Source organism: Gasterosteus aculeatus, chromosome 8 (assembly GCF_964276395.1).
Source record: "Gasterosteus aculeatus chromosome 8, fGasAcu3.hap1.1, whole genome shotgun sequence".
Classification (NCBI taxonomy): Eukaryota; Metazoa; Chordata; class Actinopteri; order Perciformes; family Gasterosteidae; genus Gasterosteus; species Gasterosteus aculeatus.
The window spans coordinates 16931550-16946350 of record NC_135695.1 but is presented as its reverse complement, the minus strand read 5'-3'; the positions used below and the strand labels follow the sequence as shown (position 1 = coordinate 16946350).

The following is a 14801-nucleotide window of genomic DNA, read 5'->3' as shown; positions in this document are numbered from 1 at the left end:
AAGAAGCATGCTCATTTTCCACTGGTCGGTTTTATTGGACAGAGCACTTTTCTTTGTTTTTTTACACAGCAACATGGAAATCTTCCCACTTCAATTACTACCATTAGTACAAAATGTGTCTTTTACAAAAGGATCATCTCTCAGACTATTTGGGACAGTGTATTGGGGTACAGCAGTGCAGATATCAACATATGGGGAAAAACTGGTTGTGTACACCTACCACGAGTAAACATGTTCCAAGTTAACGCAAGCTTAACTGCTACTGGAGTGCTCTCAATGTACATCAGAGTTTAAGCACACTTTTATTTAGACAGACAAGACTACAGTATATGCATCGAAGTGAAAGAAAAGGGTGCGCTATACAGTACAAAGCGATGCGGGGGGGTTTCTCCTCAACGCACCCGGTGTTATCATCCTATGGGCGATGTCTTTCTTCAACGGATCGGTCCCGATGCAACCACACCGTCGACCCTCGTTCAAACCAAGCTGGTTAAATAAGAGCAGGTAAAACAGCCAGTGTGATCTTGTCTAACTCTTAGTTTGAGATTGACAATTTCTTTTTTTTTTTAACAAAAAGGGACATGACAGAGAGAGTTTGACTGTAAAAGGTACTATAAAATAAAACATGTGACAGATTAATACAACTAAAACATGAGGTAAACAGACATCTTTTTTATGGTATCATCCACGTACCAAAACATAGCTTCCCATGTCACCACCACATTATACTTCATAAAAACAGATTTTTGAAGAACACAAATGATATCCATTTCTGTTGGGCAAAACATTTTAACGGATGGACTTGATTTCCTGTTGTGACAACTCCCTTCTCTCTAGTACTATTCCATGATTAATAATAACAATAATAATAATTATAACAATAGTAGTAGTAGTGGTAGTAGTAGTAGCACAGAACAACAATAATTGCCCTTTTTCACCTACTCCCTTGCTTTGTAAACAAACAAATGGAAAACCCCGCCCCACCCCAGGGTGTCAGTCGCGAGGGTCCATCACCTCGTCGGTCTCGCTCACATGGCTCATTGACACAGTTAGTTCTTGCGTGGAGTTTATAATTCGTCCTTGAGTTTAGAGTCTGTGCCTTCTTCGTCCTCTTCTTCCTCCTCCTGCTCTTCTCCCTCCTCTTCCTCCTCATCCTCTTCCTCATCTCCCTCCTCATCTTTCTCCTCTTCCTCCTCCTCCTCATCCTCTTCTTCTTCTTCCTTTGCCTCCTCTCCCCTCTGCTTGTCGTCTTCCTCGCGTTTCTTTCTCTCCTCCTCTTCTTGGCTTTCCTTCATCTTCTTCTCTGCATCCTGGGGGGGGGTCACATGACGGCAACACGTTAAATTAAAATGTCGTCATGCTGTTGTTAACAGCAGTTGTCTATAGACAACCCTTCTTAATGCTACACCCCCCAAGGATTTCACTGAGGGGAACCCACATTAAACCATTTCAAAATGCACAAACAAAGTCTGGCTCAGGATGAAGGGTTTTGGGCTGACCTTAGTTTTACCCCAGGTGTCGTTGCCTACTTCCTCGGCCAGGTTCGGGTCGTTGGTGATCAGGAAGTTATCGAAGATGGTGCCAGACTTGACCTGAATCAGATAGAAGTCCACATTACACTTGCTTCAAGAAAACATATCCAGTAAAAGAAAAAAAAGAAGAAAAGCTTCAGCTCCAACAAAAATAGTGTAAAAAAAAAAAGTATAATTTGCAAGTACGAGGTTCAATTCACATACTAGTTTGTGCTTGTTCCATTTAATTCATTTTTAATTCCTTTCAGGTTATTCAGTAAATATGTTTGGCTGAACAGCTAATATTGCAGTTGAAATGGGATTTTTCGGATTACAGGGAATGATCACATTTACATCATTAGGCCCATTTCCATTGAAACCATTTGAGAGGATTATATTGTGACGATCTGTTGCACACAAAGATGTTTTATTAAGACTTTTAATATGAAGCACCAGCTAAGAAATATCTGCGGCAGGATTATATTTCAGAAAAAAATAATTTCACATTGAACAGATATCACACTCATGCAGCTCTGATCAAATGCGCAGTCCCATGAATAAGATGAAGTCAGCTTCTGTGAGTTCTCACCTGCCACAAGTCGAGTCCAATCACCCCAATGCTGTCGTATTTATAGATCTCGGAGTCGGCTGTGTACTCCGGGTTGTCGATCTCCGGGTGGGTCCACTTGCCCTTGTAGGCTGGATTGTCGATCTCTTTGGGATTCCACTCACCCTATAAAACACAAAACAGTGGGGTTTATGGCAGACGAATCAAAAGCAGAATTTATCTGCCCATTAAAAAAAAAAAAAAAAAAAATCTAGTTTGAAAAATGACCAAATTCTTTCCCAATTGTTAAATAATAATAACATGAAACCGGTCCGTGAGTCATTAATCATTCATATTAAGTGTAGAAAAATGTGTCCGTTACTTTGTACTCAGGGTTGGCGACCATAGGCGGCTCCCACTCTCCGTCCATCTCCTCATCCCAGTCATCAGGCTTCTTTGCATCAGGATCTGGGATGTTCTCTGGCTTGTCCCAGTCCTACCAAAGACATACAAGTGAAGACATGAACATGACAATAAAAAAATTTAAAAAATACATATGGATTCCAAATTAATTGAAATGTTGAAAATGAGTATGAGAAAAACGTCCCCAAAAGGAGGATTATGAAAAACACAGACAAATTGAGTTCTAGAGCCACTCGAGCCAGCTGACCTCTGGTTTGTTATCGTCGGGGTCGGGAACCTTCTCCCGGTCATCCCAGTCCTCAGGCTTTTTGGCTTCAGGGTCCTTCATTTTTTTGGGAGGCAGAAAGTCCCAGTCATCCTCCAGATTGCCCGACTCAACCTTCTTGTTGTCGATCTTGACCTCGTAAGTGTTGTCGGGGTTGACAATCAGCGTGTACAAGTGGGTGTACTCGTCGTCCTGTTCGGTATGAAATGATTTGTTATTCAGATGGCATTCGCGATGAATTACAAGTAAAACTGCAGAACGTGATACAAAATGACAACTAATGGAACAACCATTCAGACAGACTTTTTCAGCGAATTTGAAAATGTTTCACCAAGTAAACGTAAAATCAAAGAATAACTTGAATTCTCACCTTGCACCTGATGTCTTTGTTGATCAGATGGTTCTTGCCTTTGTAGTTAAAGATGACGTGCACCTTCTTCGTCCCGGGCCCACAAATGTCAGGACCTAAACAAGCAAACAAAAAGCTAAATATCTCAATTCCACCCTAAATTTTAAGGTTTGGTGAAACATGCAAAGAAATATGCCACCAAAATTGCCGGTGGAACCCGTCCGCACTCACCAAACATGATGTTGTAGACGGAGTCTCCGTGCATCTCCTCCTGGTTGAGGCCAGAGGGGAACAGCTTGATGTAGCCTCCACCGCAGTCGATGCTCTGCTCGTGCTTGACGGTGAACTGGATGACGAGAGGCTCACCCTGGTTGCTGAAGTCGTCGAAGCGGTACGAGGAAGCGTAGAAGCGGGCGTCCTGGCTCGTCTGCAGACCTGCGGCGAGAGGGAAGAGTCTCAGCGCCATGCATCCGCGTTAACGAAGACGAGTTTCACGGCGGAGAGGCGGCCCGTTGTGATGATGTCATGTGCCGTCCGATCCTGGAGATGCTCCACAGGGAGTGAATAATGGGGAAAAACTGACACCCTGACAGCAACAAATAAAACCCACATTCAGATTCTCAGCGAGAAGTCCTGCATTCACCATGATGACACACCGTACGAGAAAAAGACTCCGACACAAGACGGGACTTGACGGGAGAGTGACTCGTTTGCAGCTCTAAATCTTTTTTGAAATGCATGTGTAGATTTTGCTTTCACATCTGAAGCAGACGCACTTACTTGTCCCACTTTATGACGTCACACAAACAACTGAAGAATTTACGGTCCTATAAAAAGGACGACAATAAAACTTAACCAAATCCCTCTATATCCATGTCAGTCAAATGTGTCCCTAAACCTCCTCAGCACAGAGCTTAGACAAACAGGATGCACCTCATCCATAAAACGCACCCGCAACAACTCAAACAGATCCCCAGTGATATCATACAATTGAAAAAAAAAAAAAGGTTTCCCCTCACCTTTGTCTTTCTCTGCATCTCCGTAGAACTTCCCCGCGCTCAGAACCAACTGGCCGTAGTCTGACTTGTGCTTGGATTCCACCCAGCGGCTCTTCCAGGCATCTTCACAACAACAACAACGACGAGGAGAGAGTATGTTTGAGTCTCTGCTAACACACGCACGAGCCGCTAAAACCACCACTGGTGGTGATGCATCGCTGCAGGTGCGCCAGCAATGTGCTGTGCTGCAGGGGGCTTTAGGAGCCGTCACCATCTACGCCTCTTGTTGGTGGGGGGGGGGGGTGTTCATGGAGGAGAGGGGCGGAGGGGGAGAGGGGGCAGGGTTTGATGACAGCTGGTGAGGGGGGGGGGGGGGGGGGGGTTGTATGGAGAGGACGAAGAGGAGGGGAGGTCAGGTCAAAATACGAACGGTGCCGATGTATTTTAAGTTGGACTAGATGCCAAACAGAACGGTATGCGGACACGCGTATTAAAAGGGCCCAATTATGAGGAGCTGTGTCAAGATAAATCATTAAACATCTTAAAAGGCCACCACTAGCGCATTGAATTAATATTCTGATATCTAACATATTTACTATATATTTAACACTTCTGTTTATGTATTAAAACGGATACATAGCGTAGCATTAGGTATAATATATAAAATTGTACAGAAAAAAAAAAGAACCTCACCCCCATCTTCAAATTGCTCTCGCAAATACACAGTGGACTCGGCCAGTGCAGCTGCGGCCGAAACGGCCAACAAAAGCAGCGACAGAGCTGTCATTGTGACGCGATAAAGGACCACGCCAGAGGCGAAAAAACCCGGGTAGAATCACAAATGAATTGTTCTGTTTCACGGAGAAGGCGTTGTTCGCCGGCGCAGTCTCTAACGTGCTAACGTTACTGTGATAAGCGCTTGAGAGGCTGCCGCTGGTCTCCTCTCGGCTCGGAACAGATGTCTGAATCTGATTGGACGGCGGCGTTGAGCCTCAACGAGGAAGCGTTGCTCATCTCGGCCAATCGGCCGGGGGGGAAACCTTGAAGGACAACCGGTGCAGCCAATGGGAGCAGACCACGCGTTTGCTTGATACACGCCCAAGGAAGAGTGATGCGCCCTGCGTGAATCATGCATGTATGGAATAACGTAAAAACAGTAATACAACAGTTTTAACAGCCTTTAAATCTATTGGTCGACTGGCAAAATGATATAAGACATATGCTGCATTAAAATACAAATGTGCATTCTGTCATGTTGACAACCGTTCAGTTCTTGCTTTTATGTACGTTGTTTGTTTTTAACCACCCTTTCATGTTCTTGCGCTATTTAAATAAAGCTATAGATGGTTAGCATGATGAATATATTAAACTGCATAGATTTATTCATCAAATTAATCCCATCAAAATAATTAGTTAAAAGAAACCTTTGTCAGTTTACAGTGTTTATTTTCATAAAATCCCATTTCCGACATTTCTTTTCATGTTCTTGTGACGTGATCCTGAGCTTTGGCACTGAAAAGCACTAAAGCAGACCACCTCAAACCCCTGTGAGATTATGTGAAAGCATTAAAACAAGTCAACAAGAACAATGTATGAGCAAAATGAATTAATGACACAAGACATGTGACACAATAGTAACAACCTATTAAAAATATATTAAAAGCACGGTTATTAAATCATTTACGAAAACAATTAATCCTTCAGTCGTTGCTTTTGAGGCGTGTACTCACATTTTCAGTAACATTTGCATCCCAGTGCCATGTACGTTCACCGTTATACAGGCGCACTATATTTTTCTTTTAATATTTACGCATAACACCGGCTCCCATCAAACGTTCATTCAACCTAATCCACAAAAAGATGTTGAACTACATCACAACTAATATCAATAAATAATACGTGCACATTCAGCACTATGTCTTACAGGCCAAAGCTGGCACACAAAGTATGAAACTAAACTTTAAAAAAACAGTAAGAATACCACTTTTGCTAAAGAAGAAAAAAAGAATAGCGAGACAAAAATGTATCACTCAATCTCCACGACACTTCAAAACCACTAGTACTGTGTAATACTGCATTTTGATACAGCAAGGATTCAAAGCAGGCAGGTGAAGAGGAGCAGCCACACTGCGCATGACGACCGTGTGGCGCTGCTCGTGTCTGCAGGGCGACTCAAGCTGCTTCCCCCTCTTATACAGGATCAGTCCTGCTTTCTGGCCTTCTGAGGGACCTGGACAGACACGTGTTGGTATCTGTGGGGGGAGTGGGGGAGTGTGTGTGTGTGGGGGGGAGAGTACGTGGAGCCGAGCAGCGAGGACACATCCCTGTGGCTCTGTGCGTACATGGGTTGGTAAATCAATCTCACATCCCTTCCAGGTCTCTGTCTGTCTGTCGCTCCCTCCTAAGGGAGAAAGAAGTTGATCCGCTGGGGGATGGACTTGCATCCCTGAGCTGAGAACAGTCTCTCCTCTTTGGGGACGTACAGCATCGCCTTGGCAACCTCATCCAGCGTAGCTTCATCGGTCTCCAGGCCTCGTGCTGTGTAGGCGTCCAGCGCACAGAGCTTGACGTGGCGGTACTCCAGAGGCAGGAACGGTACGAAGAAGTCGATCAGGTGGCCGGACATCAGTTCACTCTGAGCGAACCCACCTGGGAACCATGGAGCAATTACACAATTAAAACTGCATAAATTAATGTTTTGTATAAAGGTAGGAGAGGCTTGTTTTAATGTGAGAGGGTTGCCCGACCAAATCACACATGCAAAAGGGGTTTGTAGTTCATACACTGACACAGAAATGCTTCACTTCCTGCACGCGATGAAATGGCAGAGTGTTAAAACTAGGGGTGGGAATCTCTTGGCACCTCACAATTCGATTCGATTCCGATTCAGAGGTCAACGATTCGACTCTAAACCGATTATCGATTTTAAACTGATAAAACGATTATCGATGCATCGCAATTTTCTCAAATCTGAGTTTGCTACTCAGAGGTTGCTAATCACTTCCTACTTTATTTGATAATTAAAGAAAATCAACAGATGAAGTACCTTCTCTAATTTTTTATAAGAAAAAAATCTTCATCAATCAAATATGATTTTCTATCAACAATGCAAGAACCAATGCAGCTTGCATTTCAACACAATATGGAAGTAGCCTAAACAGATTCACTTTTTAAACAGATTCACTTTTTAAACAGATTCACTTTTCTTTTAAATGAAGAAAAAGCTGCTCTTAAGTCTCAGACCGGTCCGTATTTGTAAAATACCGGAAAAAAGTCCAAATCTGTGAATATCTTGCCAACTTTCAATACGGATCGACTTTTTGGAAAATCGAAATAATGAGGTAAGATATGCGCAGGCTCCTCCATAGTTCGGTAAAGTTGGCAAGATATTCAGATTCAGACTGACGGACCGGTCTGCGAGCTGGACGCATTGCTCTTAATGTGCCGGTAATGATGACGAACTTTTGCTCGCGCGAGACAGGCTTTTTTTTTTTAATTCCCATTATTAACTTTTCTGAATCGAGACCGAATCGTTCTAGAGAGAATCGAAAAATCAACGGGATACCATGAGACTCCATAGTTTCAGCCCGCAGACGATGCTCCAGGTCTTCCATGCCGATATCCTCTCGATTTTGACCCGAGTGCCAGAAGTCCAGTGCGACGTCATTGATCGTAGCTCCACCGATATTACTGTAGAGACAAAAGGGAAGTGGAAAACAAGATGGAAAGTCTCTGAGGTTATTTATGGAGGATTTGTTTTTGTTTTTACTGGATCAGTGCAGTAGTATAAGACATGAGGCTTTGTGGGTAATTCAACCTTTTTTAATACATTATCTTTGATGATTTATAAGGATAAACATAATAGTCATAACTATGCTTATATATTATCACATGAAACTATTGCTAAGCTTAGAGAATGAGAACTGAATAAAAATGTTATGTTTGTTTAACATGATATTGTTACAACAGTGTTTTAGTGATTCCAGGCCTCTTCATGGTGTGTATCTAACCCTATATTTGAAACGCAGATTATGCATCAGCCGTAATTGGACAAATTGAAAATATGAAAAATGAATTTAGGGGGCTTATGGGAACAAAGGAGCATCGTTAATTTCAGATGAGCTGACAGAATCCCAAGGACAGCAGAGATGTGATGCGCCTGTTATGCAACCCAACCTGAGGAAGAGGAAGATGGCTCTGCGGTAGCTGACTCCATCAACGTTGTCATAGTGATCCATGTAGGGTTTGATGGCATCAATGAGGCCCGGGTGAAGCTTCTCAGCCTCGTCGAAGATGAAGAGAGTCTGAGGGCAGCGCAGCACCATGTCGCGGATCGCCTCCCTCAGCTGGCCCTGCACACAGAGAACGAACCCCAGTGCGACGACTGTTAAGCTTTGAGTCGGACAAAGACCTCGACCGCTGAAATTGGACTTTTAGACCTTTGATAAACTACATTATATACAAAGGGCTGAACCGTGCAAAAGGTCATATAAATGTTTCATGATTTATTTCTATGATTAACCAGGTAAATAAGAAAGCTTGTCTAGTGACATCGACATGTGTCAGATGTTGCCAATAAGAAGATTCCGCAGGCTTTGAAAGTATCAGGGTTTAAAGGTCATCGTGCGTACTATTCCCTTTCACATCTGGATCCAGTTGTCTGACAACACTGAGTCAACATCATTTGGAAATCTAACGTAGTGATTGTGTAAAAATGTGAGTAGCTGGAACCACGTTGGCACCTGTGACCTGGTTTGAAGAAAAACAAAAACCAGGTTCCAAAAAGCCAAGCGCGTCAGTACACGTTGGACCGATGTTTGGTTTAAAGCATCTGTCCAGAAGGTTATCATCGATTGGCTGAATTAAAACACACAGGACACTGGCAGCTTGTCCTTGGCACAGAAGGGCACACTCCGTTCTAACGAGGCTCTGCAGGTCGCACCTTGTACGTGTCCACCAGCCTGGCGTGCGGGAAGTGGAACGGGGCGATGAAGAGCCTGACACACTCGCTCTTCACCCCGTCCCGGTAAAGGTTGTCGGCGATGATCCGGGCCACAAAGTTCTTGCCCGTGCCAGACCAGCCATGGAAGGAGAGTGTCAGTGGCTTGTTGGACTCCGGGTTGTTGATGAAACCCTGGATGGCTTTCAGAACCACAGACTGGACCAGGTGCTGTCCGTGGAGCTTGGTCTTGAGGTCCCTCGCCAGACCTGCACTTGTCACAGGAGAGAAGATAAAGACGGACACAGCGGTTAGCGCGTTGGATTCTAAGATGGGAAGATATTCACTGGCACAGAAAATTCACAGATTAAAATTCAAAGGGTAATGACAGCGAGCAGCTAAAGCATTTAACTATAGTTAAAGCTAATGAATAGAATTCAACTACAACACAGCCACTAAAGTTAAAGGCATTCTGAACGCCGGAGTAAAATATTGGCTTTCAACAAAAAGGCATTTTAATTCAATGAAAAGCTAATTTAGGATTTAAAAAAAAAATCAATATCAGCTGCCATTTTAAAATACATATGGTTAGATTACTGAATGGATATGGCTCTTTTACCCAAATTTAATGTAAAATATTTATTTAAAAAGTCTCGTGCTCTTTATATTGAGATATGTCCACGTTGCAGAATTCAAAGCAACTTGCATACCGAACTTCCAGAAGCTACATTGAAAAACAAGCTGTAAATGTAGGACTATAATTAAACAGACCAGTATCGTAAAGGAACCATGTCTTATTTTCATATTTGATCTGGTATAAATGGAGCAGTTAACCACCCTTGACAAAAACAGCTCAATGGAACGAGGCTGACTGGACGGACCCTCGCATGCAGCAGATACCTGAGATGTTGTTGGTTATCCTGCAGTCTCCAGAGTCGCAGCACTGGCCCAGGCTACAGTACCACTGATGGAGCAGGCTGCTGTAGTCGTGAGAAAAACCCGCCCAAAGGTCGCTGGTGGGAACTGCTACCAACATCGACACGACTTCGTTATACATCAGCACCAACGGCCGAATAAAAAAAAAACGTAAATTCACACGGCGTGTGTGTTTATTTGTGGTAATAAAACCTTACCCTGCTGTGTTGCATCGTCCTGGTTGGGCTGGCACTCCCCCTCCCATATATTGCAATAGATGTAATTAAAATAGTAAGTGGAAGCATTTGAAATGCTTCCGAATTGGAAGAAGTTGGCCTCTGCGGACAGCGCCAGGAGCACAGGCAGCAGCCACCGCACAAACATGGGTGAAGAGGACGGTCCGAGGCGGCGGAGAGCAGAGTGAACGCCGCGCGGTCCCTTTCCGGGTTGTTCAAACACGGACACTTATTGGCGGACATTTACCCCTCTGCTCGCCGTAGCGGCGGTGAACTGCGCATGCGCATAGCTGGTGCCGCCCCTCTTTAAATGCAACCACTGCTTTGCCTCCCCGGTTTATTATACGCCACTGAAAGACTTAACATATCACCCCTCTATGGAAAGCTACCCTTAATACATGACAGTAAAACTAGTATTGTACATCATTTGAGTTTATTTACCCATCAATAGTTGAGATTAAAGTACCAATACACAAGAGGTAGAATTGTTTTAGAATTTTTATTTCCACAATGTCGTAACAAAAGTTTATATCAACTGGGTTGCCACTGGCCAGCATCAAGGCGTTGAGGGAGTCATTCTGTGGGGGGGAAACAAGGTCTCGTAAATATTGACATGGGGAAACCGTAACTAAACAGGACAGACAATTTTAACACACCACATTGCCTCAGAAAAAAAATGGAACGGAAGGAGTATAATCATGAGATCATTTGGCAGAATCTTTTTCATCACAGGTCTAGTGGAGGAATTACTGAGACTAGAAATAGAATGGAGACTTTAAATGCTTACCATGGAGCAAGGGAATCAACTGGGTTGCCACTGGCCAGCATCAAGCCGTTGAGGGAGTCATTCTGTGGGGGGGAACAAGGTCTCGTAAATATTGACATGTGGAAACAAACAGGCCAGATTAACACACTACATTGCCTCAGGAAAAAATGGAACGGAAGGAGTATAATCATGAGATCATTTGGCAGAATCTTTTTCATCACAGGTCTAGTGGAGGAATTACTGAGACTAGAAAGAGACTTAAAATTCTTACCATGAAGGATGAGGCAGCCCATTTTTTGGTACTATGATGAGGAAAAGCCCTTTCCTGATGGATGCACAAATAGTAGTTATTAGAATTCAATGACTCGTTTATTGAAAAGTACATTTACTGGGTTAGTCAGCAACATAAATTATCCACATAGAAGTTCAGTCCAGACATTTGGTAAACCATCATTTAACCCAAGTCACTAATTTCATTTACTGGAGGATTTTTGGTCTCACCTAAACTGATCTTGTCAAAGGCCTTTAAAGTCAGCAGTCACACCTGAAAATAGAAATTAGTGAGTCAAATATGCCCACAACTTGGGATAGGATAACCTAACTCACACTGACCAGGTCAGTTAGAGCTAATAAACATGACTTCATGGATTGGTCAGTCTTAACTTTGTCATCACAGGTGTCAACATTGGCAGCACGTCCAGACTCAGAGGAGAGTTCAGTGGTCAATGGGAAGTGGACATTAGCCTAATATATTGCCACCTTATTGTTTGATTCTATACCACCTGAACCTGGTCGTCTGAGTCTGTGTGGGTTCACTCTCATACTCACTCTGCTGGTGACATGTTGTCCTCTGGAAGAGCCAACAAGCGACATCACCTGTAAGAAGCTTTGTGTAAATTAATATGAATAAAATAAATTAAAAGTTCTTTAAAAAAAAACAATCCAGATCAGATTAAATTACTTCCTCAAAAATATCGGAGACCTGATTATTGCTCATCACATCTGAATAATAGTTTCTGCAGAAAACTGAACCATTAGATGATCTTACCAAAGTCTTGAAAGATCTTCTGGCGGGAGGGTTTCACATTTCTGGCTGGAGGAGAAGACTTGTGAGCATCTCTTGTATTTATCACACAGGACTAAATGACAACTCTGACACATCAGCTAGGAGCGAAAGACAAAACGCATAATCGTCATTGTTAATCTGTTGAACTATGCTCTCATCATGGTATCAAGCACCACACGGTTTGTTCATCACCGGCGAGGAAATTCGCTCACCTCAATTCTGATAGCAGTGGTGAGCTCCTGGCATTGAAGTTACTGAAAATTAAGAACATGAATATTTTAAAAACGTCATTTAAAACTGGTGTTCTCACTGGTGGCAGAGGCCGACACATCAGATAGGAGCGAAAGACAAAAACGCATGATCGTCATTGTTAATCTGTTGAACTATGCGCTCATCATTGTATCAAGCACCAGGCTGTTGATCCCAGATGAGGACCTGCACTCACCTCAATTTGGAGGACGGCAATGTGTTCCCATCAGACATTTCTGAAAAAGAATATCGATTTTTTTTTTTAAACAGTGTTTAGAACAACAGGTTCTCACCAGTGGTTGAGGCCAACACATCAGATAGGAGCGAAAGACAAAAACGCATGATCGTCATTGTTAATCTGTTGAACTATGCGCTCATCATTGTATCAGACGTTTGTAATCAAACATTCAATCAAGTACAAAGCCACTCACCGTGAACCGAGGAAAGGCATCCCAAGGCAAGTCGAGGGGGGGGGGCCACCTGCAAGTTAAAACTAAGGATGAGTAAACACGCCCATATTCTTTTATGTAAGCATTTTAGTCTGTTCTGTATCAGTAAAAAAAGTTAGTCTTTCACTTTTTTCAGAGAGATTCCCAAGTATCATCATTTACAGTTTGTTTAAAAAAAAGAAAGTAAAGAAAGTTCCTTACCTGCTATAAGGACCCATCACTGATCCGTGAACAAAATGTAGGCACACCTGCAGAAACACAAGTGATGAGCAAACAAAATAATAATAGTTAACCTGAAGGCAACAAGCTTGGTGCCTCAGATAAGTCAACTGGTGGGTTGAAAGTATCGTCATCCATGTTGTCGAGAGTAGCAAATAAATGGCATCACAAGCACACTGCAGGATAAAGGCAGACTGACGCTTCTCCAAATGTCAGAGAAGCAAAAGTCCGTCTAGATATTAAAGTAATCCGTACCTTTTTTGCAATTGCTCCCACTGTTGCTTCCTGCACGACTCTCAACTTCCGAGACACCTGTTGAAACAAACAGTTCAGCACCACGCTGGTCACAGAGAAACTTTTATAGCTCAATTTAAAAGTCTCAGAGTTGAATTTGTCAGAAATCACATCTGTCCACTACTCTAAATGCATCACAGACTTGAACAAACTATCTTTGAGGGATGGTGGGGGGGAAACTCACCAGCTTTGTATGATACGTGGTTCACCACTAAAGTTGGGGCACATCTTTTTCAACCTGGAAAAAAAAGCACGTTATACAGTTAAATTAACGAGGCAACAAACTGATGAAATTACATCGGCATCAATTCGGCGCGGCAGCTAAACGCTCGCTAGCCGCGCAGCTAACGAGGAGCCGAACCGGCCTCGGGCCTCGTCCCATTAAGTCAGGAGAATTAAGTTTGCATTCGTCACATTTAAATCAGACATCCAACAAGTTCTCCTAATTCAGTCACGGAAGAGCTCCAGCAAGGTTCGGCTCGGTTAAAGAGAGCGAGGTTAGCTAATGGGAGTTTGATAGCAGGCCTCCACCACGTGACTCGTGCTAGAGTGCAAGATTTCCGTTATGGGAAAATCAGAAACGTGTATAGCTTAATCCAAAAGTTTCAGGGCTGAATGCCAGAAATGACATCTGTCCACTATTCTAAATACAGACGGACAAACTATTGAGACTCACCCGCTCGGTATGCAGCGTGGTTCCCCACTAACGTCGAGGCACATCTTTTTCAACCTGAAAAAAAAGGCACGTTATTAGTTAAAGATGAATGAAGCCGAACTGAGGAAAACACATCTGCATCGGTCGGGCCACGCAGCAGCTAAACGCTCGCTAGCAGCGCAGCTAACGTGGAGCCCAACCGGCTTTGGGCCTTGTCCCGTGAAGTCAGGAGAAGAAAGTTGGTATTCGTCACAGTAAATCAGATGTCCCTACCAACATGTTTTCTCATCATTCAGTCACGGGGGAAAAGCTCCGGCAAGGTTATTCTCGTTTAAAGAGACGGAGGATTTGCGAATGTTAATGTTAGTTTGATAACTAGAGTCACGTGGGCGAGGCCTGAGTTTTAAGATTTCCGTTAAAAAGGAAAACTTGACCACAATAATGGACAGAGAAGCAGCTTGTCTTAAAGAAGCGTCACAGCTCAAACTATTAAGTAATCTAGGAACATTGCGAGGACAAGTAGCTCGAGGATTTGAGGTGGTTGTTACCTGATGGGCAGCCGAGGATTGAGAACTAGCAGAGGGTGCGGACCTTTTTTATAGCGGGTGTCGCACTGGCTGATGGGAAAAATACTTCCGAGGACAGCGCCCCTGCCGGCCCCGTTCTAACATGTACGAACTTCTATTCTTATAAAAACAAGATTCATTAAAGTAAATAACCGGAAACTAAACAGTGCATTGAGAAATTGTATAAATGTAGATTTAACTCCTCATATACATTCATTTTGGTCTGCCCGTGTATTGTAGAGATAAAAACAATATCTAGTTTTAAGAATATCAATTAACTTTTTATTGTGCTTACATGTCTGTTTACAAATAGTTTTGTTTATTCGAATGAATTTCTGTGATTTAATTTTGGAC

The 14801-nt window shown here is 43.1% G+C and overlaps 2 protein-coding genes, 1 long non-coding RNA gene and 9 other non-coding genes across 13 annotated transcripts; all 12 read right to left on the bottom strand.

Annotated features, from left to right (window-relative positions):
- Positions 1-11: 11 nt before the first annotated feature.
- LOC120824354 (calreticulin) lies at positions 12-5082 on the bottom strand. Its single transcript, XM_040185133.2, has 9 exons — positions 4787-5082; positions 4115-4216; positions 3327-3530; positions 3117-3211; positions 2729-2938; positions 2441-2554; positions 2101-2244; positions 1500-1592; positions 12-1310 (listed from the first exon to the last, which is right to left on the bottom strand). The coding sequence occupies exons 1-9, from the start codon at positions 4878-4880 to the stop codon at positions 1068-1070; spliced, it is 1299 nt and encodes a 432-aa protein (XP_040041067.1). The 5' UTR covers positions 4881-5082; the 3' UTR covers positions 12-1067.
- Positions 5083-5518: 436 nt separating this feature from the next.
- tor3a (torsin family 3, member A) lies at positions 5519-10441 on the bottom strand. Its single transcript, XM_040184683.2, is given in 7 exon segments — positions 5519-6742; positions 7659-7783; positions 8270-8445; positions 9036-9301; positions 9933-10058; positions 10166-10373; positions 10376-10441. Coding segments are annotated over 7 exon segments (1200 nt in total). The 5' UTR covers positions 10427-10441; the 3' UTR covers positions 5519-6494.
- A 222-nt stretch (positions 10442-10663) lies between these two features.
- LOC144411462 (uncharacterized) lies at positions 10664-14513 on the bottom strand. 2 transcript variants are annotated; one of them, XR_013468634.1, is made up of 14 exons: positions 14430-14513; positions 13903-13956; positions 13411-13464; positions 13188-13244; positions 12915-12961; positions 12696-12744; positions 12461-12500; positions 12228-12269; positions 11998-12042; positions 11778-11825; positions 11451-11493; positions 11221-11274; positions 10971-11032; positions 10664-10761 (listed from the first exon to the last, which is right to left on the bottom strand). It is a non-coding gene; the product is annotated as an uncharacterized LOC144411462 (long non-coding RNA). The 2 variants fall into 2 exon arrangements; XR_013468635.1 differs by lacking the exon at positions 14430-14513 and adding an exon at positions 14155-14178.
- On the bottom strand, positions 10846-10918 carry LOC120824526 (small nucleolar RNA SNORD47). The gene has a single exon (XR_005712984.1). It is a non-coding gene; the product is annotated as a small nucleolar RNA SNORD47 (small nucleolar RNA).
- Positions 11104-11175, bottom strand: LOC120824527 (small nucleolar RNA SNORD47). Its single transcript, XR_005712985.1, has one exon. It is a non-coding gene; the product is annotated as a small nucleolar RNA SNORD47 (small nucleolar RNA).
- LOC120824536 (small nucleolar RNA SNORD2) lies at positions 11340-11410 on the bottom strand. The gene has a single exon (XR_005712994.1). It is a non-coding gene; the product is annotated as a small nucleolar RNA SNORD2 (small nucleolar RNA).
- Positions 12102-12184, bottom strand: LOC120824532 (small nucleolar RNA snR60/Z15/Z230/Z193/J17). The gene has a single exon (XR_005712991.1). It is a non-coding gene; the product is annotated as a small nucleolar RNA snR60/Z15/Z230/Z193/J17 (small nucleolar RNA).
- Positions 12338-12421, bottom strand: LOC120824530 (small nucleolar RNA snR60/Z15/Z230/Z193/J17). Its single transcript, XR_005712989.2, has one exon. It is a non-coding gene; the product is annotated as a small nucleolar RNA snR60/Z15/Z230/Z193/J17 (small nucleolar RNA).
- On the bottom strand, positions 12570-12653 carry LOC120824531 (small nucleolar RNA snR60/Z15/Z230/Z193/J17). The gene has a single exon (XR_005712990.1). It is a non-coding gene; the product is annotated as a small nucleolar RNA snR60/Z15/Z230/Z193/J17 (small nucleolar RNA).
- Positions 12809-12879, bottom strand: LOC120824521 (small nucleolar RNA SNORD79). Its single transcript, XR_005712981.1, has one exon. It is a non-coding gene; the product is annotated as a small nucleolar RNA SNORD79 (small nucleolar RNA).
- LOC120824535 (small nucleolar RNA SNORD75) lies at positions 13308-13369 on the bottom strand. Its single transcript, XR_005712993.1, has one exon. It is a non-coding gene; the product is annotated as a small nucleolar RNA SNORD75 (small nucleolar RNA).
- Positions 14098-14184, bottom strand: LOC120824529 (small nucleolar RNA SNORD74). Its single transcript, XR_005712988.1, has one exon. It is a non-coding gene; the product is annotated as a small nucleolar RNA SNORD74 (small nucleolar RNA).
- Positions 14514-14801: the final 288 nt, after the last annotated feature.

Coding starts and splice junctions, on each gene's coding strand:
- LOC120824354 (XM_040185133.2), bottom strand. CDS start 4,880: ATGACAGCTCTGTCGCTGCTTTTGTTGGCCGTTTCGGCCGCAGCTGCA. Junction 4,217..4,786: donor AGAGCAATTTGAAGATGGGG/GTGAGGTTCTTT, acceptor GTTGTTGTGAAG/ATGCCTGGAAGAGCCGCTGG. Junction 2,555..2,728: donor CCGACGATAACAAACCAGAG/GTCAGCTGGCTC, acceptor TGTCTTTGGTAG/GACTGGGACAAGCCAGAGAA.